General features: G+C 40.5%; 1 protein-coding gene across 2 annotated transcripts in view; it reads left to right on the forward strand.

The window, feature by feature from the left end:
• Positions 1–597: 597 nt before the first annotated feature.
• Positions 598–26,076, forward strand: part of uacab (uveal autoantigen with coiled-coil domains and ankyrin repeats b) — a 48,158-nt gene continuing 22,679 nt past the window's right edge. The window contains exons 1-2 of one of the 2 annotated variants that reach the window (XM_037095060.1): positions 598–935; positions 22,364–22,494. In XM_037095060.1, coding sequence (XP_036950955.1) covers positions 888–935; positions 22,364–22,494 — 179 coding nt within the window. In that variant the 5' untranslated portion in view covers positions 598–887. Of the gene's footprint in view, positions 936–21,648; positions 21,958–22,363; positions 22,495–26,076 lie in introns of those variants that run through there. The other variant, XM_037095061.1, reaches the window with a different exon arrangement.

Here is a 26,076-nt window from a genome sequence, read left to right on the forward strand (position 1 = left end):
ATAATTCTTTTGATAACTTTTTGTCAGGAGGGTTCACAGATGCTGTGTGCAAAGTTTCGTGGAAATTGGTGAAATCGCCTGGTAAGAGTTCAAAAAAGCTCGGGTCCTGATAATGTCTCCCGAAACTACAGCAGCAGGTGGTCATAGTAATGCTAGGTCTAACTATCTTATAACATCTTGGCCAGTTCACACAAATTAAAATAATGTTTTATGAGCTCATAGGCTAAGATTTGTGTGTAAAGAAGGCTAGGCTTTTTTCCCTTATGGAAAGGATAACTATATCTGAGTTTCTATTATTGTACTAAAATTCTAAAATTCTTCTCCAAGATCACATAGCAGCCCCTGCCACAGTACAGTGAGCTGGGTGTTCAGTGACAAAGAACAGGACAGGTAACTAGGTAACAGACAGGTTAGGTTGTTATTAGGATAACTTCGAGGGGTAGGTGCTGTTTCAAGGTAGCAGGCAGATAGTGTTTACTGTAAATAATAGGTAATAGAGGTTTAAAACGAGGTTGTCATAGATTAATTGGCACCGTTTCCAGGTGTTTCTGTCCTCAGGTAGGGCTGACGTCACGCCAGGTTTTCCTGCCCTGTCCCAGGATACCTCCAACATTTTCCCAGCGACTCGTAACAAGGAAGTCCCGCCCTCCGGAATTCCGATTGGATGAAAAGTAAACCGGCCCGCGCATAGTTCACTTTGATTGGCTGGAATGGTGGTCCATCACAGCGCGAGCAGAGTTGCGGTTAGGAGTCAGGTGAAACTCGTACTGAGAGGACAAGGGGCTGATTAAACTTACTTCGTGTGAACTTTCTGGAAAGTTTATATATTACTTATGACCATAAACACCAAAGGAAACTTTTAACAGCACGAAGCGACACGTTTCAAGATGAAGAGCCTCAAGTATCGATTGAAAAAGCACGAAGTTACCATCACAGTAAGTTGAATGCAGTTGTTTTTTTCTGTATTGGCTTAGTTTAGCTAATATTCCCGTGTTTCCCAGTTGTATTAGCTTTGTGTTGATGACCGATGCTAATGCTAGGAGTTGAGTCTTCACACCGGTTGTGGTAGTTGTTGTAGCCCTGACCTCCTGTCCTCAACAACCACGTTAACCTCGGTCGTGTTCCCCCGGCTGAGGCGGCGGCGGCGGCGGTTGGAACATTCACCGCCTGTAAGCACCTGCACTGTTGCTCATGGATGTGGCCTGACACAGTTTATTACTCCACATGCTCTCAGGTCCACTGTTTTATGATCTGAACTAAATCTACCGCATCTGACTGTGTTATTATTGCTCATAAAGCGAGGTCAGGGAGAAACCTCTGAAAATCAGTGCTCCACAGTGCCTGTTCTCCGGCTGTTGTCACCGGGAGGGTTTGTCGAGCTGCGGCGGTGCCTTTCTGACTGACGTGTCTTCTGAGACTGATAACCCCTCGACCTCTGGAAGCTGAGGTTTCAACTTGTTCACGAAGCAACAGATGTGAGATGTGAGCTCAGATCAAAAATATATTCAGTTCCTAGTCCATTTAGTACATTGAGTTAAGAGTAAGGCAGTCTGACACATCAGTCCTGCAACAAATGAGCGTTATTAATGTTGAATCAAGTAAGGATCCATTTTGAGGTCGTAGTTTGTGGAGCTGCAACGATTAGTCGATAATTTGTCAGCTATTAAAATGAAGGGTGACTGCTCTGATAATTGGGTAAGAGAAAACCTGAATACACTTTGGGGAATATTCATTTATCATAATTTTTCACATTTTACAGACCAAACATCTAATGGAGTAATCAGGTAAATTATCAATGGATTGATCGACAATGAAACTAATCATTAGTTGCGGCCCTAGTAATATGTGGAGCTGGTAGAGTGTAAAGTGTTATCCTGAGTAGTGTTGGATGGATTAAATGTTTTCTCAATATTTACAACTGGACCACAAACAATTAGTGATTGATTTCATAACTGATTCATTACATCCAGGAATATTCCTATGACTCATAAAATGTGGAAATAGTAAAAACATTTAACATATGCAATAAATCAAGTATTTTCTACATACCTCTTTATTGACATTTGCAAAGAAAACAACTGAGGAGGTTTAACCACATGAACAATAAAACAAATATCAAAATACTTGACTAGTCCATTAATCAGCTAATCTTTCCACAACAAACTTGCTGCCCTCATTATAACCTTCATGAAGGTCAGATTTATTGCAGGGCAGTTATGTACATTGGTTTTAACTTTGTAAACCTAATAAGTTGATATTGTTTCCTAAAGAACTGCAGTAATGTTGCAACGAAATGCAGAAGGCATAGAGAGAGAAAAAATACATGAAAACCTTACATTTCTGTGGAATTAGTTGCAGTTAACCACTGTGGCACCGTGGAGACGCAATAAATATTAGAAGGATACCCTCCAGGAATGTTACAGTGATTTTGTTCTCGGGTCGAGTCTGCATTATAGCCAAGAGTACTGAATAAATAACACAGTTTAATGAGGAGGAAGAGAAAAACTGCCAGGGTTTTCAGTTATGTTTACTAAACCCCCATCATGGCCATGATGTTAAATTAATTCCTCACAATCCTGCAGCATTCTCTGAAGTTCTCTTAATAGTCATTACAATTCTGCACAGCTCAACATGCAGTGGTTGTTTGGCACTGCACTGTGTTTTCAGCCCCCAGAAATTACCATGAGAAAGGCACAAAGCCAGAGGAGCTGTGTGTGGTAAACTATCAGGGCCTTTTTAAGAGAGGGGGAAAAATCTTTTCAGGAATTAAATGGTATTGTATCTGCACTGATAGTTGTCTCACCCCCTCAGTCAAGAACAGAGACGACCATTTAAAATTCAAGCCTGTTTTTTGCCCTGCGGTATTTTTTTGTGCAATTGCTTTAAAAACGACCACAGGAAATGCTCGGGCTGAGCTGTGCTGAGGAAACAGACATGACATTTACTCAGGTCTGAGTGATGATTTCATTACAACGCCTTTGCGTTCCTCTGTGCACGCAGATACCAAAGGAAAAAACTGACAGATGGCTCTGCCTTTTTACAGACACTACAATTGGTCCAAAGTTCATTTTTAAACAGGTCCTGTTCAATGTTTCACCCCAAATATGACACTGTAGACATTATCTACTCACCTTCGTGCTGATGGAATGTCAGATGAAGTTTCATAGTCCTTTTACAGAGAGATTCTGCATTATTGCTGCAATGAAGGCCTGCCTTTATGCCTCCTTTGTTTGTTCACACTGAACCAAGCAGAGCTGGCACAAATCTTGTAACATTGCTTTGTCGATTGAAGTGTTCGTTAGTTCTCTTTTATTTGATGAATGAACGATCTGTTTATTTGTCAGTCTGTGAACACCATCAGATCAGCACACCCCTGTCCCGCACTGCCGACATCCATTCACACAGACTGTTACTATATCCGCTGGCAGAACAGAGGCAGAACAAAACTGTCCTCGCATTGTCCTCTCTAACTTTCACACAGACGGTGAGGTGGAATAATGGGGTAAGATTCTGGCCCGGAAAAGGCTGTGTGAATGGGGCCAATGTTGCAGCATTCTCCTAAACAACTGAAGTAGCTGGGGACTTGTTTTTAAGACAGAAAAAAGAAAATGGCTTCCGACAGCTTATCTTGCATAATTCAAGTCTCTGGAAGCTCTCAGATCCCAAATTGATTTAATAAGCTATTTTTTAAACTGAAATCGTCACTGTAGCTGCTAAGCTAAGAGGCTGCACAGGCTTCACCAAATGTTGAGGATATCAGTAACATCTTTTTCAAGTCAATCTAGGATTTCTTTTTTACCTTTTTTAAAACAAGTCCTCAGTTATTTCACATTTTTAGAGAATTTTGCGGTGCTGTTTTGTTGAGATGCTCCAGGAATGTTGACAGAAACATCAGCCAGCTATCCATTGGCATAATCGGTGACGATTGGGTTATTTTTCTTTTCTTGTTGAACCTTTAAAATGTGTTGCATCTCAGTTCTAAGTTGTATGTTGCCAAATGTGCATATCGGATCATCACCTCCTGTTTCAGAACCGTCCTGAAACCTTTGATGTTCTTGCATCAGTAAATCACATCAGTCAACACACCATTAAATTGACAGCATCAAGACTTATTTTAAGAATATTTATACGTATGCTTCCCACATTAGTGCACAATGCCTTTGAGGTGAACTCACTCACTCTTTGCTGGCGGTGTGACTGTTAGTGAAAAAAAAAAAAAATCAACGTTTTCCGTGTGGGAGCATCGAGGGGGAATTCAGAGGAAACAAAGCTTTTAATATGTGAACAAACAGTAACTGGCCAGAGGAAACAAATCAGCTGAGGAAACTTTATCCTCGTCCATTCCTTACACACTGCAAATGTATTATCTTTATCTGATCTCCTCAAGAAAGAATTTATGGATTTATTTGCAAAGGAAGTTGATGGCTTCTTTGTTTAAGATATTAAGATTCTGCTAAATATTGTTTTTAGGTGAGACTTGTTATTGTCCAGTCAGGGTTTGCCATTCAAGTACCTGCAGGAACTGTAGCAAAGGAAGGCCAACTAAGCTACAGGACAGTTAAAGCTATCTTAAAAACAAAGCTGAAACCTTAGTGACCGGCTTACAAAAAACAAAGCCATTCCCTCAATTCCAGCTGTAGATTAAAGGCAGGTTGAGTTGTGTAGTTTTGGCTCAGATTAGCACCAGTAAGACCTCCAGTTTTTGTTAATCTTTTGTGTAAAGGGCTCTTTCAGAGTGATTCATTACTAGACTTGTCATGACAGACATTGTTCTGTTTAATTGGCGTACGCCTCCAAAGGAAAGAAAAGGAGCTGGGATATTGTTAAGCTTGACAGGGAAAGAAGTACAACTGCAGCTGCAACAGAGGAATATTTTTTATCATTGATTAATCTGATGTTTACCAGAGATTTTTTGTTATGAAAATAACCCTTGATGATTAGTTTATTGTCAAAGTGGTTGAGATATATATTTCTGCTTTAACAATCAGTTGGCTTATAGCAATCACATATTCTTATCAGTTTATCAACTAACACCTAGGCTGACCATCAACTCAGGTTTCAGCAGAAATTGACAGTTTTACAGAGTTTGTATCTACAGAGTCAGTGGAGCTGTGGGAGTAAAATCAAAGAAACTGGATTTGCTGGTTAGTTTTGAGATTAGTCTGAACTGCCTGTCAGACGCAGTCGCAGCTTGTTGTCACAGCCAACATCTGCTCTGTCAGTTGGGAACTTCACTGTGGTTTGTGTGCGGGGCCAAAATACATTAAATTCACTATATCAGACAAATTAGTTGGTTCATACAGTTGGAGATAATGTAGTGAGGAGACACTGTACTGCACTCAAATCATTCATTCTGCAGCTTACATGAGCTGAGGTCTCTCTGAGGCAGATTCATCCAAGTCTTTGCCAGACCACAATGAGAAACAAAAGTGTAGTCTGGCCTTGCACAGCTTGTGTTCTGTCATCTTACAATATTTTTCCCAAGAGCAAACTCTCGAGAGCTTTCATTACACTCTGCTGGCTGGAACATGAGCAAGCGATTCTGTCATGAAATGTTCAGGATTGATTCACCATGCAGTATTGATTCACTGTTTGTCTATTATGGGGGTGTAATTGTATGTCAGATCTCATTAAATTACAGTTATTTCCTTGAGCTGGGCAATGTTAAGGAACAGGTTTGCAATTGTTCATGTAGTTCTGGCTCCAGATGTGGATCCACAAATATTTTGAAAAGCATTCTTAACGTTGTAAGATCAATACCTCCATTTATTAAGAATACAATCTCTCTCTCTCTCTCTCTCTCTCTCTCTCTCTCTCTCTCTCTCTCTCTCTCTCTCTCTCTCTCTCTCTCTCTTCCTTGATTGCAACCTATTCATAGTCCTGTTTTGACGTTGTCATGATTGCCTTAATTAGAGTGCATGTTACGAGGAGGAGGAATCAGATTCAGGAGTTTTTATTGTTCCATTTCTTTTGTTGCATCTGGTTTAGCATAGAGGATTAACACTTCTACTGTAACCATTAGAAACATTACCTCTGAAGTGAATCAGGATCTAATTTCTTCCTCGGGAGCTTTGACAGAGAGGAGTTGTTTGCACCTGGTTCATTCAGCTGAAGGAGAGTTGGCATGGAGTCCCTCGATTGTACAGTTTCATACATTTGTTCATGTTTTGTAATATTCTGCTATCAGCCTTCCAACTCTTAACTCAATTACAATTATTTCTTACGATTAAAATAGCAATTTAGGGCGGCAAGCTGATATTTACGTATCAGCTTATTGTAATTTTTATAAATTAGTAAAGACACCACTGACATATCAGTTTTTAAGCTGATGGTATCCTACTTAGCCAACATTTGTCAACACATTCAGCAGTTAGAGAGCAACATTGACAATCATTTGGAGTTGTTTGTGGCCACCTGATGGATGTTAGTCCCAACATTCATTCTATTCTTTACTCAGTTTTTCATCTCTGCCAGTTCCTGGGGAGCTGGCTGAAAATGAGTAATGAGAATGTTCTGAAACAAGCATCTAAAATATGATCTGAAACTCACCATAAAGCTGAGGGAGCTTCAGATTCAGGTTATGATACTCTGTGGGTACTCTAAGAGCGACCCCTTTCACATTGTCACATTGCTTTTATATTTGATCAATTTCTACTGTAAAATATTAAGCGTAATACAATACTGTCATTATTGTTATATTTCCTGGTAGGCCGAGAGCTGACATGGAACAACATCCAATTTGCTACTTAACTCTTTTAAAAGCAAAACATTCAAAACCCTTCAGTTTTGTAGCTTTTCTCTGTCTTTAAAGACATTATAAAAAAAACATAAAAACATCATCAACATTATGAACATCGTTACGCTGGGAGTAAGACATGTTTTTAAATAATTCCTGACATTTTATAGACTAAACAATAATTGATTGTTTGAAGAAAAAAAAGATAACAGTAATAATATGAAAATAATTACCTTGGAAATGGTTTTGAATGAATGGTTTTGTACATTTTGTGGTAAGTCTGTCTGCTAAGGAGGTTGGACGTGAAAAGTATTGAGCTAAATCTGACTATAATTGATGCTCATTGCTTCAGTTGTGGCCCTTGACACAGAGTTGGAGGCAAGTGTGTTTTGTAAGCAGATACCTTTGTTTGTTAGTTGCCCTGGGTTGCCCTCTCCTTTTTTTTCTGTGAAAGTTTTGAACTGTTGTGTTGTGTGCCCATGATACTGGTGGGAGGGACAGAGGGTGACGTTGATACTTTTCAGTACTCTGCAAAACCCCTGTTGCCTAGTTTGAAAACAATTTTAACAGCAAACCAAGCTTTTCATCAATTTACTTTGGAAAGCCTCTGCAGTAGACCCGGGTTTTTATCACCTCGGCTTGGCTTTGATCGAAACGCAAGACCTGGGTGAACACGCAAAGTGATGATGCATCACCAACATCTGGTTTTGGCGCGTAAATAAAGAAGGAATTTGGGATGCGCCTTTTCATGGATGTTTAATTACTGGACTCTATAGGCGATTTTTAGTGGGTCGACTTGCTAATTTTGGTGGAAAAGCGATAGATGATAGCTCACAGCATCTCCCCCCTGACCTGAACGCAACTCAGCCAGGCAACTTATTAAATCTTAACGATAATAAATATTGGTATTGCTGCTGCTCAGAGGACATCATGCACATCATATCAAAACTGTTATATCATCCATGTGCATTGTTTCAGGACTCAGAGTTTTCCATGTAAAACTTTTCATTTGAAAGAGTGTGTTATATGTCTTCCTGCTTCTTTGTGTTCCTGAACACCTTGGCTTTCTTCTGTCCTCTCCCCCAGCAGACATGCACTTTCGGATGAAACATAAGAACCTGCCTCACCCTTGGTGTTATTTTTCAAAATAAAGGACAGAGCTGAGATGATGATGATGGCGGCATGGTGAAATAGAGAAGCCAACAACTGTGATTTCAGTGTTGTTTTAACAAGAGGAGGTTGGGGCTGGGGGAGGGGAGCTCGATGGCTCCAAGCCTGTGGCAGTGATTACTATCTGTAGTTTTAGAGTCTTTGTATTTACTGCTACTGTCAGGCCTAAATAGTGAACATACTACACCAGATTTTAGCATTTTTGAGTCCTAATGCACCAGAATCAATGTGTTCTTCCTCCTCAGCCAGGATATGCAAAAACATTTCATTTTTAGCCATTTTATCTACTAAAACAGTGTGCCAGGAATCCAAACCAGGATTCCAGGAGAACCAGAGTTGAGTCCCACTCATTCCCAATCTCAACTCCCACAGTTTTTCTGTGAGTCCTCAGAAGCCATTATGAAAACAAAATGCACTGTTCTATCTCCCCTCTGCCATCTGTCACATAGTATGGATTTAAAAAAGTCTTTGACACTTTGGGTCATAGTGGGAGGGTTCTTAATGGACTGCTGCTGCAATTTGAACCTCACTATATTATTGAGAAACTTTCAAATGTCTGTCAGAACTTTCACATAATCAGAGAAATAGCATCTTGACCCAGTATCTTTTGAAGCAGAATCGTTATTTTTTAAACTGAAATGTTTTATAATGAAAAAGACATTGGGAAGTTTTATGTTTGCAGCCTCCCAAACCCCTGAGTAATCTCTCTCATGCTGTTGAGCAGCCTTTAAGGCCTTGAGTACCTACTGAGCTGTATCAAGTCGAAGCCTCCCTCAACAGGTTTAGGCTCCAACTTAAATAAACCCTGCAGGCATTCTTACCCCTCTGCTGCTGGTGAGGGGAGAGGGTTCTGGATTTGAAAATGTAAAAAAGTATGTCATTTATTTGCTCTGTGGGCTTGAGTTGGTATCAGCTCAATGTTTGATTTTAATTTATCTGAGGTTAGACAACAAGGCAATTAAATATTCTCTGATGAACATCTGTCAGATGAAATTACTGGTCTGTTGGCTGCCCTGTCAAAGGATGCTCATGCAGTACAATGGAGGAAAGACTGCTGTCATAAATGAATACAAGCGATGTCACAGTACCCAATTTTGTCTTCTGAACTTCATCCATTTATCCACAACAGTGAGCTTTACAAAATGGCTCCTTTGTCCGTTCATGGCACAATAGCTAAAGTTGTCATTTATGAAATGCCATTACCCAGAATAACCTATCCAGTCATGTGGGCTTTTTTCTACCATCATATGAGATAAAAAATAACTTTATTATACTTTTGTAGAATAAACAGATGTTTGAATGGAATGGCAGCAGTCACTTTCTGAAAACTATTGAACCGAACACTTGAAGTAAAGTGAGAGTGCTTGCTTGAGAAATGGGCTGAGATAGTTTTTGTATGAATAAAACTGCTATAGATTTTATTTGAGAATTGCTTTTTTTTTCTAGTTTCTGGGTTTACCTCCTGGGCAATGAACTTAAAAGGGAGGAAAGGTCATTACAGTCGGTCCCAGTTGTATTGAAGTCAACAGGAGATGCATGGAGAGTGCAGTACAACCCAACAGTCAACGTCAACTTGACGAAGAAAACAAAAGAGCACCCAAATGATTTCACCCAAATGATTGACATTGACAATGTTGTATATAATGATTAACGGGGCATGTCTGACTGATTTCCACTGATGTGACTGCACTTATTCCGCAAACAGGAGCCTTTCCTACACAGATTTGAGGAACAAACAACATGCTGATCAACACCGTCCTTAACCTGCCCAAAAAGTGTGGTCTTTAATTCTCTGGAAGTATTTCTTCATTAGAAGTATGACATAAATATGTTGGTTTTAGTGCATTTCTCCAGGTATCTCCCACTGATTTCAAAACAGCTGTCACCACAGTCTGACCCTGAAGCATGATTTGCCGACGGAATGACCCTGCCTTCATTTTTAGGTTCTGTGGTTATGCAGCCCACTGAATATGCTGCTATCTATGAGTTCCTCATTGAGCCAGCCCATAGACTTTACATGAGACTATGATGACGGCACAGGTTTGTAAATCACTTTTCCTGTGCAGAGTAAAGTCGACCTTGTTTGAAGTTTGAGATGTCCTGGCCAGTTTTACAGATAGCTCTTTTATAATGTTGGTCAAGGGGAAAATCTTTCCGGGAGGAAGGAGTGTTTTTAGCTGCAATACCGTCAGTGGCCACTGGGCAGACTGAAAGCAAGGCAGAGTGGCTTGTCAGTGCTGATTAATCCCCCTATTATTTTCACTATTGATTGATTAATCGTTTAGTTTATAATGTCAAAAATAAGTTTTCTTTTTCCCTCAATTTTCCAATGCCTAAAGTGATGTCTTCAAATGGCTTCTTTTGTCCAGTCAACTGTCTAAAATCCAAAGACGCCTCCTCGAAAAACACTGCATCACCATTGGAACACACCCCATGAAGATGAATCAAATGGCTCTACTTGTAATTTGTGACCCACTGTTGCTAATCAGTCATGTAAACCACAACAACTTCAAGATAGTACAACACAGAAGGTTATGTAGTTTAAACAGCCTAATGGATTTGAAAGTAATTTGTGTGGCCAAGGCATTAGATATGGCATAACCCTATAAAGCACAAGACTGAATAAAGCTTTTAGCTCATTTCAGTCAGCATGTTGCAGTAGGTTTTGATTGTTTCTTGAGTGTAAATGGGAAGTTTGTTCAGATGGTGTCTCTTTAGAAAACTCTGGAGGTCAGTAAAGTCATTAGTCGACCATGAACGCTTATTAAATTTCATGGGAGTCTGGTCAGTAGCAGCTGATCTCTGGCTTTGTCCCAAGGACTAACAAGGATCTCAGTTGTCTCTCTCAGTGTATTTTTCAGAAAAATAACTCCTTACTGCATATGTTCACATAGACAATAAACATATATTCACTGTAGGGGGCATAAAACTCTCAGACAGGATCAGCAGAAGTTTGTTTTAGGCTGGATGTTGTGTTGGCTGCAGAGTAGGTGGTAGCGTGATGGTCTGTGTTTTTAGGATTAATGTCTGGCTCCATTGGGGCAGCCATGAGGTCATCTCAGCAGTCTTACCCGTCTGTGTTCCCATGCTGCGCCAGCAACAGCCTGTGAGGAGCAGAAAGCACAAGTGTGTGAGTGTGTGTGTGTGTGGACTTTGTTTGTATCCTGTTTGTTTGGGTTTCTGACTGTATGTGTAATATGAACTGTGTGTGAGTGAGTTGGGTTAGTGATGGAGAGATTACAACTGCTGGGGGAGGTCTGAATATGAGAAGGGTGTGAGCTTATTGACTGACTTTGGGTGGGCTGCAGCCCATGTGCACCCTCAACATGCACAAATGCGCACATACACACAAACACACCCAGTCACACACAGTCACACACAGCTCGAGCATGCTGAGCAACAGGAGCACAAAGATTCTGCTGATGAGGGACAAACTGCTGTGAAATGGCTCAGACTAAGCCTCATCATGCTGTGCTGAGAGTGTGTTTATATGTTTCTGTCTCTGTGCAGATTAGACAAGTGTCTCTGCCTTAACAGAAACTTGAACTCTAACACTTCTGGGTGGTTGTAAATTTCTTTTACAAAGTCACTGTGCCTTTTGAGACAGAAGGTGGTGGAGCCAATAACTGTTTTTGTTTTTCGACGCCACCTCTGGCTTCAGTGTAGTCGGCAGGCTCTTTTTTTTTTTTTTTAAACTGTACAACCAAACAAATATTACTTGGAGTTATTCATTCTTTTAACTCTTTAAGTCATTTTCTTAACTATTTCTTGGTCTTATTAACAAGTAAATGGTCTCCTTTAGCTGTGTTGCATCAGTTGAGGTGAGCTAGAATAATTAAGTCATGAATAATTAAAATCCATCCCCATAGTTCAGGCACACTGAGCAAGAGCACAAAGGTTCCATTCTTGTAATACTGTACACTCCTTTTTCTAACTTTGACAGCCTACATTGTTTGAGAATCTTTTTGGCAGCCAGTTATAAAAGTCTTGCATAGACCTGACTGCTACTGCATGATGCCAAATGGAAAGCAGAATACAAGCGACCGGATTATTCACCACAGATTGGGGCTTTCAAAACTACTGCAACCAACTTAATTTTCCTGCAACATGCTAAAGTCTCAGATGAACAATAAGCCTACATCAATGCACAGTGTCAAGTATTAGTTTTGATAGTTGATTAGTCAACAAATTGATTATTTGTGTCAAACCCATACCCCTTATTTTTCAGAATGATTCCACTGTTGCTCCTTACTTTTTCACTTCAGTGCATAATTAAGTCGAACACCGTCATGCATTTAATTACATTTTACATTACATTACATTTCTTAACACATTATCTAAAATTGTAAATGGGAAGGAAAAGTGCAAATAACACACAACACAAAGAAATATCATGACCTCAATTTTTACTTAACTGTATGAGCAACCAAAATAGTCCCACCCTGGAGCCCTGCTACTACAGATATAAGGTTCCGGTTTTAATTTGTGCATGTTGTATACTATATATTACATTTAAATATGTGTGAAATAGATCTCTCTCATGGTTGTTTTGGCCTTCTTTCATTTTTTTTGTTAAGAAGTGTTGAGAAGTGTTTTTTTTTTTTTTTTTTTGCATAATTGATAATGATGTGCAGGGAGATGTTTCCAGCAAAACCTGCTTACTCACTACTTGGTCATAGTAAAGAATGGGTGGAGCATTTGACTTGTGAAAGGGGCAAGTTACTACCTGCTCTGTATGTACTTGATAATTATCTTGGAGTCAAGTGTTGTTTCAGGAATTTAATTGATCCCTAGATCCTCTACAGCAGCTCAAATGTCATTTTCTGCACTTCGGTTTTTATTTGTACTAAATAAATCTAGCTCTTTACACAATTTCAGTTTGCTCATTGGATGTCTTAGCATCTAACATTTTGCAGATGTGACTGAAGTGTGTTTTGCGTAACGGTTGAAAATGCTCTAACCTCCAACTAACGTGATTTGTTACCACAAAGCAAATGAAAGTCGTGTTGTGGCATAGAGCAACCATTGTTTCATCCATACCACAAGAATGTGAAAAAATATTTTTTAGTACATGTCTGTTTTTATAAAGCCTAGTCCATTTGACCATCCCTCCAGTCACATTCTTTGCCCTGCTTGTGTGTGTGATGACTTGTGAGTGCTGGCCAAACAGACCTCATCATCAGTATTTGTGCCCAAGTACCAGCATGCCCCCAGAATTCCTCATTTCACCAAATACGGGCATGTGAGACAAAACACTCCTGTGGCATTTTCCCTAATATTGCCTCATCCTTTTCTTAATGTGGAGAAAAGAACAGCCTTCATGCTTTACAATATTCCCTTCAGCCACAAAACATGAAAGTACCTCTTCAGACTCTCCTTCTCTCTATTCTGTATTGCCTTATTGTTTCTCATGACACTGAATATGCTAATTTTAATGATACTCTTTTCGCTCTTAAAGAAAATCACTACCTTGTTAATTTACTGTAGCGTTTCTCCTTTGGCGATCTAAGTAGTTCCTTCCTGGCTGATTGGAAATCATTTTATACCCACAGCTCCCTGTCTGCCCTGCTTTTTTCTTTTTTATCTCCACATCATAAGACCAGCTGGAATAATATCAGCCATACCAGCAGGCATCTACAGCCAAAACCCATAACCCTGCTTGTTTTTAATTCCCCTGCTTCGGGACATTGTTATTTCAATGATGGCTATTAAAATGTGACAGCAGAGCTGCTGACATTTTACAGGAAATGGGTGTTTTTAACCTCATACAAAAGAGACACAACTGCTGCCATCATAGTAACTTTAAGATTACCTCTTTAAACTTTCAGATGTATTTTTGAAAGCGAACACAATTTCTGATGTTCATGCTTTTCTATGAAACATTTTTTGTATAAATTTCGAAAACGCGTTTTGAAAGAGCATTTAGGAGTTGTATTGTGTTGTGTGTCGATATTTGTCGATGACATTTAAGTCTGGACCAACCTGGCGGTCTGACAGCATCCCAGGAAAAACATAAAAATGCAAGGCTAAGTAACAGTTGAGCTGGAAATGTTGGTTTCTCAATGTGAGCAGCCTCTTATCTGTTTTTCTTTGAATCGGCGTCCTCATGTATCTTCTATTTCTACTACATAGAGCAGGAGATTACAGGCTTGCTTCATTCAAATGGATGTTCTGTAATTGCCAGCTCATTTTCCTGCACTGAAATGCCAGAGTTTGTACTTTGTATGTTAATTTCACATCATCACAGTGAATTCCATCTTGTAATTTCGTATTTTTACCTACATTTTTCTGACTGCAGAAATAAGCAGTGCATTAACACCATGTTTCAAGAACAATTGCCAAGCGTTCTCCTTGAAGCCCCCTTTGAAGACATACAACTATAAAACTTTTCTTCTGAGCAACAATCGTCTAAGCTTTAAAGGTCTGGTAAACACATTAGGCGTACAGTATAATCCTCCAAATCCATTTAGGATTAAGGCAGTAAAGATAAGAAAGAATTTCTTTGAGAGAGGGTTTGTCCAGATTCAATAATAGACGTCAGTTTTTTTTTTTTTCTGTCATGAATGACACCATTGTCTTTCTAGAACTCTCTTTCAGAAACTACATATGGCCTTCCTGTTTTTCATGATCCTGGAAAGGCTTTCTTTACTGGGGAGTTGGCAGGAGCAAAGTTCACATGGTTTAGGCATCTGGAGAGCTGATCTGCTGGGCTGGCAGAGGGAGCAAGGAACAGCTTTGCCCTCTGGGTCATAAGTCATCTAAAATAGTGTCACCCAGCAGCTGGACAGACTAGTCTCCGATTTTGGATCTTTAGGCAACACAAGTGATGATGTCTTAAGGGGGTCCACAGGAAAAATCCCACTATACCACCTAACCACAGGGTTTTTAGTGTGGGTTCACCCTGCTCTGGCTTAACTCAAGTGTTGTAAAACAGACCTATGTTATCAGTTTTTGAGGACAGCCAGCTAGTTTATAGAGCTTTATTTTTCTGTTTTATGTTACGTAACTGAGGGCTCTTTCAGAGCTGTGAAAATGTCTTGTGTCCTTCTCTGAGTGGTACTTATCAACAAACTTGAATTACACAACTGCAAAAACAATTGGCAGCTCTGGAGATGATTTAGGTGTGTCATAAGTATGTAGGATAAATTTGTGTTCCAGTTTTGTACTTGATTTAGGACAGTTTGTAGAGTTTCCCTTGATTTAAGATTAGTTTTCTGTTTTGGCAGCCTAGTTAATGCACATTTACTGAGGCCTTGTCCACACCAGCCCGGTTAATTTTGCAACCGAGGTTTTGTTAAATAAAAAAAAATGCGTCCACACGAGGGGTGTAATAAAATAACGTACACACGCAACCGTAAATCCGCCACCAAGTGATACAATATACATGTAATACATATGCCACGGCAATAGGGGGCGATGTAACCTAAAACGGGAAGGTTTTAACCAATCAAAATAGTTTAAAATCGGAACGGGAAAGTGCGGCAAATACCAAAACATAAACAACAATGGCGACTCGCAAGAGGGAATCGTTTGTCTGGACCAAGCTGGTTAACTAGTGTTAGTTCTAGATCGTTAACAACCTCTAACCACCTTCTAACTGTCGTTACTCTGTGGTAACATTGCTGCGCGTGCAATATTTACGAAGGCACGCGCTCAGCTGTGACATAAGCAACGAAAATATCTGCAGTTGTCATATCCACACGCAACCGCTGAAACCCGAATCAGCCGAAAAACTCACCCTGGACCCCGGTTTCAAAAGACCACGGTTTCAGTGTTCCAAAAGCACGGTTGCATACAGAACGTAAGAATCATAGTTGTGAAACAGCACATGATGAAATGTCCCTGGCTTTTAATGCTTTCTGTCCATACTTGTGTATGTCACTACTTACATGAAGGATACTGTTTGCAGTGAAAATTTTGGTTCTTGTATTTTTGTTAGAAAGAAAAAAGCTACTGGACTAAAAGGCTGAATTCTAGTCAACTGATCCAGGTTGCATCCAATATTTAGAGTTAGTATTGCACCAAATCACCCATAGTGACATAGTCATATTATTGGAAAAAAAAATATTGTGACCCTCCTAAAGCTGCTGTATTGTCCTTATACCAGACTCTGCTTACCTCAGCAAGTGTTTGCTGCTCAAAATGTTATAAAATTGCAGTCCATAACTTGGCACATGACCCATGCTGACCTCCCGATTGATTCTTTTAATTTTAAAGCTTTGCTTACAAAACAGGTACAGATACAGATGCAAATAGATACATTTACTTCAAACCCTCTCAAGAGCATGTAATAGTAGACTGAAGTATTGGCAATAGACAGAGAACAAGGGATTCTCCAGTGTGGAAAGAATCAACATGAATTGGATGTGTTATGATTCTTTTTACCACCAGAGGGCGTTTCTGTCTGTCTGTCTGTCCTTGTGCATCTCGTCCACACACTGCCCAGCAGGAGTGGTCCTGTGTTTAGCATGTACCCAGATATGCAGTGAGTGCCTCATGTACATACCAAAAGCAGAGTGCCTCTCTCCTCTGGACACCTGGCCTGAATCATCAGTGTGCGCTTGTCCAGATCCAAGAGGGACTTTGAAGCATCAACTTACCTGTCCTATAAAGGGGGACCATATGCATGCTGCAACTTGTCACTTTCTCACCTCACCCCTTGTTCCTTTACACATTTGTTTGCTTCACATGTTCTCTCTCTTTCTTTCCTCATCCACCCTTTCTGGCTCTGCCCCCCTGAGGGGTTTTGCTTACGCTCTACATGCCCAGACAGTTGCACCATTCACGACTACATCGACAGGTCCATGGTCACAGATTAGAGGGGAACTGACAATATGATTATTTTTATAGACAGTCACTTACAGGATACTATTTCCCAACCACTTTGGTTTGTTATTCAATTCCCCTTCTTGGTTAACAGCCATGACTGACATAATTTCTTGAGATTTCTATGGCACAGTTTCTGGTATTTGATCTTGCTCTTAAGGTTCTCATTAACGCTGATGCAGCTAGAGTATTGGCTTGTCACTGCCAGGGTATACTGCTCCAATAAATCAACTTGTCACTAGGAGAATCTCACAGCCGTCAGCTATTTTAATGTCACAAACAGGTATCTCTGGGGATAAATGATAAAAATACAAACAGATGATTGGTGTCGTGTTTGGACCTGTTCATAAACTGATGAGGTTGTTTTTTCACCTGTAGTTTGTGTATTAACTGATTTCACTTAATTATTTTGTGTGATATTGGTATGTTTATATTTATGTCATTTTTCAGATAAAATAAGAAAAATTATCCTTGCAACAAGCTGTACGAGCATGATATTAAATAAAACTGTGCTGCAAAGACGAGCTATGGAGGTCAGGATGTCACTACTTCAATATTTTGGATGAGTTTTGTTGTGATGTTTATTGTAGTGACTTTTCAATTAAATGATGACCTTGCATGAGCCTCACCCAACTCTGTTTTTGATTTAAGCATCCTGACCCAACCTGGCCTATGATAACACTGTACCAATACTTGTTACAAACTTAAGTCTATTTGAAATTATCTTATGCATAAATGTGACCTTTGATAAACCTGGCTAGGGATGGAAATATTGGCCTGACTGTTTTTCCACCACTTTGGTTCAGACCATTGGCTTAAACCTGTATTATTTCAAGTAGCCAACAGGGATGATGTTAATTTGTAAATGATGGTCCCATTAGAGTAAAATGGACCATAAAGCATAGTATACTATAGCTGTATCAACCATCAGTCAGGTTTGAGCTAACACTGCGTCCCCATCCACACCCTTTCAGCCACATATGTCACTTCTGGCTCCAAAAATCCATTGTTCCATAATGCAAGGCCCAAAACCAGTAGATCTTTTATGGGTGATGTCACAATGGCTATGAATTTGGTCTTGAAATTTTAGCTACTACTTAATGGTTGACCATGAAATACTTTCCCTTTGTGCAACCATGAGGTTAACATTTTGGGTGATGAAAATGAGATACTCATAATGTCTCAGTAATTGTTGAAATTTGCTGCAGACATTTCCGCCACACTAAGAATAAACTCAAGCTAAAATCAGATTTGAATTAACCTAGAAGTATAATAATTTGCTTAAGGACCTAACACTTAAAATTAATGACATTCCCATCAGACTCAGCTTTACTTTCTGTAATTTGTGCTAATTAGCTAATGTTAGCATGCTAACAGGCTAAACAAAGTTTATGGACCCAGTAAACGTTAGACCTGCTAAACATCAGAATGTTAGCATGCTGAGGTTAGCATTTAGTTCAGAGCACGACTGTAGCTAACTGTGGCCTACAGAGCTTGGCTGTAGACTCTAAGGCATGTCTTTAACAAGAAAACTATATTTTTATTGCCTACATCAGTATCTCGCACCGTGAACACATATTATGATGCCGTGCTTACAGACGTATGCATGCAGTAAAAGTGCTCAGCCTACCTATCCATTTCTGGCCGTTAAATGTTAAAGGCTTACATTTCATGACTTAATGTCTCTTCACAGATGTCTCCTATGATCACGATCATCCCCAAAGTCATAATCTCATGAAGCCACATCAGATATAGCAATTTGGCCTTGGAGAGGACTATCACTTAACATATTGGCATATAGCTTTATGTTCTGGCCTTGACTTCACTCAGTTACCTGATGAGGAGTTAGATATTTCCTGCTGATGATTTCATCTGTGAAGACATTAGAGACTTGTTAGTCTGGCCAGGGGCTGAGAGAGGCAGGAAACTGAGGTGTCAGAAGGAGTTACAGTCTGCGGACAGTGATGGAGAACCCGAACTGAGGATGACAAAAATGTCTAACTGAAGTATCACCAGACACCCAGAATAATCTGTGTGGACAGGTAGAAGCCTAACCTGGCTCACCCAGTGCCGAGTGACATTTTGTCACGGTGTTAAAATAGAAACTAGAATAGTTAATAGAAATAGGTAATGTGTTTGTTTCAGTTGCACAATGAGCAATGCATATTGTTTCGGTGTCAACATCTCCCTGACAGTCAAAGACAGTTTATTATCATTTGACGTGCAGATCACTTGAATCCTGGGCCACTGTATCGAGGACAAAAACTCTACGTGAGCTCTGCCAACTGAGCTACCGGGCGCCCGTCACAAGCAGTTTTCCAATACAATACCAGGGAAATTGGTCCAGATTAACTGAGAAGATGAAACCTGACTGCTATGAGAATGACATTTTTTTTTCTTTTAAGTGGATTATCTGGTTCGTTATTGGATGGATTTCCCTACACACGATTGTGTGTACAATTTAGTATAAACAATCATTTCCAACTCTGAATGAATTCTAATAAATTGTTAATCCATTAACTTTTCATAGAGCACCGATTGCCGCCATCAGCATCTTGCCAAAACAAAGACATTCCCATCGTCGTCAGCTGTACATGCTAACACTCTAAACTACATTGTTGATCATTGTAAACATTAAGCTATCCCTGATAGACATCAGCAAGAGCTGTTATTCTAACCTTGTGACTGCAGTTACAAAGCAAGAGGCCACATGTAATTTCAGTAGAAGTCGTCCTACAAACAGACACCTAACAATCGTGGCTCACTCAGAGCGCAAACATAACATTAGTCTCGTTTCAGAGTCCTGCTGCTGATCTGTAAGGCATCCTGGTTTTCCAGTGATTCTGTGTTCGATCAGATGCACATCAAGTGACCAATTGTGATCATTTGTGGGGTTTGATTTGTTTACTGCATCTAATGTAAATATTTTCTCCTGACTTTGAAATGAGCAAGAAGCAGAGCAATCAAAGAAAAAAATGTTGATCAAAGATACAGCAAGGTAGAGGAATAACATTTTGGTTTCAATAAACATGATCAAACTCATACTTCTGTCTGTACAAGTAGCAAAAATAAAGAGCTTCAAATATTTGGTGAAAATGTAAACTTTAAAATGTCAGCACGGTATTCAAAAAATAAATTTCTATCAATATGTTTTTTTCTAGTTTCTTTTTGCCCTACACAGACCTCCATATTATGTTGTCCAGCTCTGTAATTTAAGATAAACACAAATCCGTGTGCTTGAATTTGTAGTTATGTTTTCAGCAGGGTGCTCTTCCAGTGCATGAAAGTGAAGCAGGGATATACATTGACATCATATGAACGTCATGATATGAAACTAGATATTGTCACATGTTATCAGCATCATCCTTCCAGGTCATAAAGGCTTTAGTGTTTGAAAGGGATTCAAGTTCAGATCATTTGCCTCACTGCTCTGAGTAAAACAGTTGGTATCATATGAAAACTTTTTATATCAGCTACACAAAGTTCAGAACAAATAACTTACAAAGTCACCAATAGTTAAAATAATAAATACTTTTTAAACCCGTCATGATAATTTAGTGTCAGTATCGACCAGCTCTCCTTCTTTACTACCCTATCATTAACTAAAAGATTCCCAAACAAATAGACACACACACACACACACCCACACCAGGACACCCGTGTCAGACTTTTACGTGACCAATGTACAGTATGCTACGTGGCTAGGTGCCATTTTGGCGCCTTTGTCTCTATGCTAGGGTGAGCAGCTTTCGTAAGTTGACACCTCCTCCTTCATATGACATGTCATGTGGACGAGGTCTTTCTGCATGTTTGTGCATATCAGTGCCGCTCTGTTAACGCCACCCTGGCAGCGGACAGTAACATGAAGCCACAAGGAGCTGATGCAGTGTGTAAATTAAACGTGTCCTTGGATTGCTGTCTGTGTCACTTTTTACCTTTTTCATGTGATTTTTAACCTGATAAAAGTAAAAGTTGTGCTCTCACAGTGTTTACGATGTGGGTATTAGTAGTGTAGTTTTTGGTGCGGCTGCAGTCTCAGACAGCCGGTTGTAAAAAAGTGTGACATGTCACCTTGCTACCGTGCAGCCAGGATCAGGGGCTTTGGAGCCACCCCACTCTGTTTAGATGGATTGGTTAACAGCAGCACTTGGCCCAGTAGTGTCCTGTAATGGTCAGTGCCAAAAGCACTTCAAATGTGCAAACCATAATCCCTCTTTGACATTAGTATTTTCAGATGGAGGCAAGCAAGGTGGGGGGCAGCAATGTAAGCAAGGTCTTTCTGGCTAGCCTTGTTTCATGCTGGCAGTGGTGTTAGACACTAAAGCCATTACTCATGGTGCAGGCATGTCCAGAATGTATTCTTAGCCCCTGTCTTCCTATCAGTCACTACAGAAAGGTTGGAGGGTCAAAAAATAAAGAGGTAACCAGTCTACAGGGCTGTCTGCGCCACCACTGTTTACCAGGGAGGGGGTGATATTTTAAACCTGGGAGAGCTCACATATTTACCCCACTCAGCCTGCCTGACTTGCCATTTGGTGGGGTGAAGACACTGGAGACCACTCATAGAGGACAGAAGAGAGGAGCTCTATAGTTACTCCTTGATAACCAAATAGCCTGCAGCTTTCACAAAAAGAAAAAAACAGTGCAGATAAGAAGAGGAAGAGAATCGAGTCTGAGACTGAGTCAAACAGAAGGTTTGAGGATAAAGGCGAGGACAGAGGGGAAGACATTCTGGGGAGGCGAGAGGCAGCCAGGCTGAGCTGACTTTACCCCAGAGGAGGAGTTGCAGTTGCTGGCCAGGGCAGGTCCCAGGGCCGGCAGGGCTGGCCCGACTGCTTCTCCACCTCCTTTCCTTCCTCCTCTCACTCCTCCTTCTCCTCCCTTTAACCATCAACTGAACTGCTGTGCAGTGATGAACTCACAGGCAGAGCCCTTGAGCAACACAGGAATGCAAAGAAAATCCTGCCAAATGAACTTCTCTGCTTCAAGTGTGGGAAACTCTAGAGGTTGAGCCTACAGACTGTCACCCTTCTGTCTCTCATCCATTTTATTGCACTCACTGGTTGAGTGCATTGGGAGACTGAGGGGAGTTTTTTTTTTTATATTCTTCTTCATTTCTGCTTTTGTAAACCGGAACACTGGCAACCTTTTCAGTAGCTCGGTGTAAGGACCAGCTCCACTCACCGAAGATGAGCCGCTGGCTGAAATGCACCTCAACGCACTTTGTAGGTATTCATTGTCACAAACTTCAGTTTGTCATGAAAAGCTGTTTAATAGGTACTGTTTCCTCAGGTCTTAGTCTTTTATCGACGAGTTGCTTTCCCTCAAAGCTGTGTTTTTAACAAAGTCGTACTGCAATGAAAGTGCAGTATGGCACATTCCTGGCACATTGCGCATCAACTGAAGTGTATTACTGTGCTTCAAATGTAACAAAAACCCTGCCATTATGTCTGTAGTTGTTTTTGCATCAGAAAGTGAATCATATTCATGAGTCACTGTTGCATTGGGAAAAAAAAACAGGAAATCAATTTATAGGTCCCTCTTACTACTGTTGAACTAAGCGTGTATTTAGTAAGGTATTTAACTGTCCAACATGCTGCATGTATAATTGTTCACTGTTCACATTATCAGAACACAGACTGGAACAAGTATGATGATCGGCTGATGAAGGCTGTGGAGCGCGGCGAGGTGGACAAGGTGGCTGCTGTTCTCAGCAAGAAGGGCATCATCCCCACAAAGCTCGATGTGGAAGGACGCTCTGCGTGAGTAAACACAGACCCACACACATCCATGTCCAACATGTTGACATTCGTAGTTAAAGAGGTGTGAATTTCTACAACACACTTTCGACAAACTAATCAAAATCAGACATGGACTGTTTGCTGAACGTGTATATAATGCATTTGGAAAACTTGCACTGCCCTACACTAAAAAAATGGTTTGTCATTGTTTACCTCGATTATTGCTTTCTTCTGTGCCTTTCTGAATATTTGAAAACCTACAAATGCTGAGCATCACACATTCCAAACATTGTCGTGGTCTCCCCACCACACATTCCTGACCTTGTTTCCCAGATAAGACATAGATGGAAATTCCTGCAATTAGGTCAGTCACTCAAAAATATTTTTTTGAGAAACATTGCTGCTCATTCTCCTTCCATGACCTTTAAAACATAAACAAAACAATCCAGCCCCCACCAAAATTCCTTTCTGTAAGGTGACATTGTTGCACAATTCAGCCTTAGACCCTCATCCAGCTGTCCTGCATATGAAAAACTATTATATTATTACATGTCTATTTTTTGATCCACAAATTTGCCTTTAGCATTCATCTGAGAGCAGGTCAGTGTGGGAGTTGGTATAAAGAATGTTTGTGGCCACTGAAGGCTTGACCACACTGGCCAGTGGCTGTTTAGATGGTCCCCACAGGAAATGACTCCCTGCACAGTCAGATCAGATCCACTTGCAGCACAAACTAATACATTTAGGTCCAGCTGCAGGCTATTATGAGGATCATCTGACATCTTGAAGTACCATGTTTTATATGTACAATTTTTCAGTGGGAGCTGAAGAGGCAGTGGTTGAACAGACAGCTAAGACAGGAAGAAAGAGAGGAAAAAGTAGGTCAACCTGACCGAAATATGTACTGGGAATTTTCTCTCCATGACTATTTCAGGTATCTCATACAGACCTTTACTTTGGTCCTATTAATGATCATGATACATTGGGCTGTTTTAAAAAAAGCAAGTACTTTGTTTTCCTCCTCAGTGTAATCAGATTCCAACAGCAGCTTTCTGGGAGGCCGGGCGCCCTCAGTTTAATCCCAGATATATGAAGAAGTCACCAGGCTGTGCTTCAGGTTTATTTTGATAAAGGCTTTGTTATGGAGCACCAGATCCCAGAAGCAAAGGTGTCGAGTATTTTCAGCAGTGTGTGAAATTCTCCTGTGGCACCACTGCAAAGACCAATTGTTGTATACATGCACGCTTGTAAATAAACAGAATTATACACACAACCTGATAAATGCCTGGTCTCACAATAAGGTGCTAGAATTTGGCAGAACTAAATCTAGAACTGTGGCTGACAGTTTTGCAGTGACAGATTGAAGAGACTGTTGTACACAAACACAGTTGGGCTCATTATTTAGTGTTCCCCCTGCCGGGCAGCCAGGCAAGAAGTGGTTAAAAATAAAATCAACACATCACCTTTACTGAACATTTATGGAAAGACGTCATGCTTTTGCCAAGGATACCCAAAACAAAAGTGAACCACAATCACAACTCAGCAAGTCTGCTTATAGTTCAGTGGGCCACACACAGACCAACACGTGTCTTTGGCTTTCTGGTCTACAAGGGAATGTCGGATGGCAATCCTGTGTAATCATGGACCTCTGTGGGGAAACAAATTACAAACTGTTACCCCAGATATATCATTTGGTGTGCCCTGGATTAGCCTCGCTGTGTTCAACTAATGAATTCAGCTCTAACTGTCCTGTCGCAGCCTCCAGCTGAGTAAACAGTTTACATCTCTTCCATGGCACTCGCTGGATCTTTGTGGGTAAGCCCACCCATCACACCTGCTCACTCTGTGCAGTTGTGATAGCTGGCTGACAAGGGCTTAGCAGCAATATAAGTGCACGTGAGGGCACAGCACTCAAGATGAGCACTCACTCAGCCCTGCGGCACAGAACTGGCACTGACTGGAGACACTGCTGCGTGCCCATTGTCTGTCAGGATTAGCTGTAATGGGTTTTGAGTCTTTTAAGCAAAACTATAGCAAGCTGTGATTTTCACAGCTGGATCTGCATGATGTGGAGCCAGATCTTGGAAGAGAACCGACTGAGGATATGTTGTTTTTGTTTTTTAATAGAACACTAGTGTTTTTAATGTGTTTTCCGAACCAACAGATAGTCCACCCAGACAACATGCTGTTGATCTATGGATCAAAAGAAGCTGCAGCAGCTATGGTATATTATTTGTTGACCACCTTCAGAGGCACACATTATCACACATGGCTCAGAAGCTACCAGTATGTACTCTGGTTTACTCTTTCCGGTCCACTCTCAAAAAATAGCAGCCATATCCTGCAGGCTGTCAACCTGAAAGCTTCCCAAGGAGCAGGTGTGAAAAGGAAATGAAATTGCTTAATATGTTGTCTTAAAGTCAGATCCATCAGTCTCACAATATGTTCTCTCCGGTTCTCCAGCTGGGTGAGTGGTATGTATCTCCACAGATTCAACTCTTCGTGGTGGATCCGTGTCAGACATTTTGTTGTTTTGTTGGTTTCTCATATTTTGTTCAGTCTCAGTCTTGTCAGGTTAACTTTTTATGAAGGATAAAGATTGTTTTTTTTTTTTCTTATTTTGGAAATGCCAGACTTGAAATATCCCATAAATGTCTCAATTTGCACCATTATAATACAATATTGCATTAAAGTGAGTTCTTTACTGACACAAATGAGAACGAAATGCGCAGCTCCAAAAATAGAAAATCAATATGTGGCGGCCAGTATTGATATTGTGGCAGACCGTGTGTGGCAAACACTGATATAATTTAAATCAAATATGAACAGCCAGCTTAATCGTTGTGCATTATCCATATGTATTAAGTCAAAATTTGTTTTAGTGTTACTTTTATGTGAATTTTAGTCTAAAAGGTCTTTGCAGCTGACTCGTCATTACTTATTGATCAAAAAGAATGAAGAAATCCTCCACCCAGGTCAAGTGTGCAGTTATGTATTTTTGACTCTGTACAGAAGCATTCCTTAAGTTAGCCTCTGAAAAATACTGGAGCTCATGAACGTCAGTCTTCCTCACTCACTCCTATCCCCCTAACTTGGCTCGCTCCGGTCTGCTTCCTGTCTGCTGTTTGCCCCGAAAGGTCAGGACCCTCCACTGCTACCAAGAGGAACCAGCATCTCCTGGCCATCAACACGGCTTTTAATACCCACGCCAGTGTTGAGGTGACAGCCTAGCTGTCTCCTTGGCAGATACCTCGGGGTTAGTGTATAAACAGGTTCATGTGACTTGATGGGTGACAGACTGAGATTGGTTTACACACAAGTGCTCTGCAGACCTTCATGGCTAGTGGCGGCAGTGCTGCTGCGGGTTAAATCAGAGAAGGGGAACAGGAATGTTTCCAGTCAAAGGTGATGATTAAAGACATGTTGGCAAATAGATGCTCCATTGAGTGAGCAAGTAATGAGAGGAGAGTGCAAACTCTGTGGATATCAAACAAGAATTAAATGTTGACAAACAATCACACTTCAAGGTTCGTTGATTAGCTTTTCTTGGCTTTCAAATGAACCACATGGTCCTCCTGTCTACCCAGTTTTCACAGAAATGCA

The sequence above is a fragment of the Acanthopagrus latus genome, chromosome 4 (assembly GCF_904848185.1).
Source record: "Acanthopagrus latus isolate v.2019 chromosome 4, fAcaLat1.1, whole genome shotgun sequence".
Taxonomy (NCBI): domain Eukaryota; kingdom Metazoa; phylum Chordata; class Actinopteri; order Spariformes; family Sparidae; genus Acanthopagrus; species Acanthopagrus latus.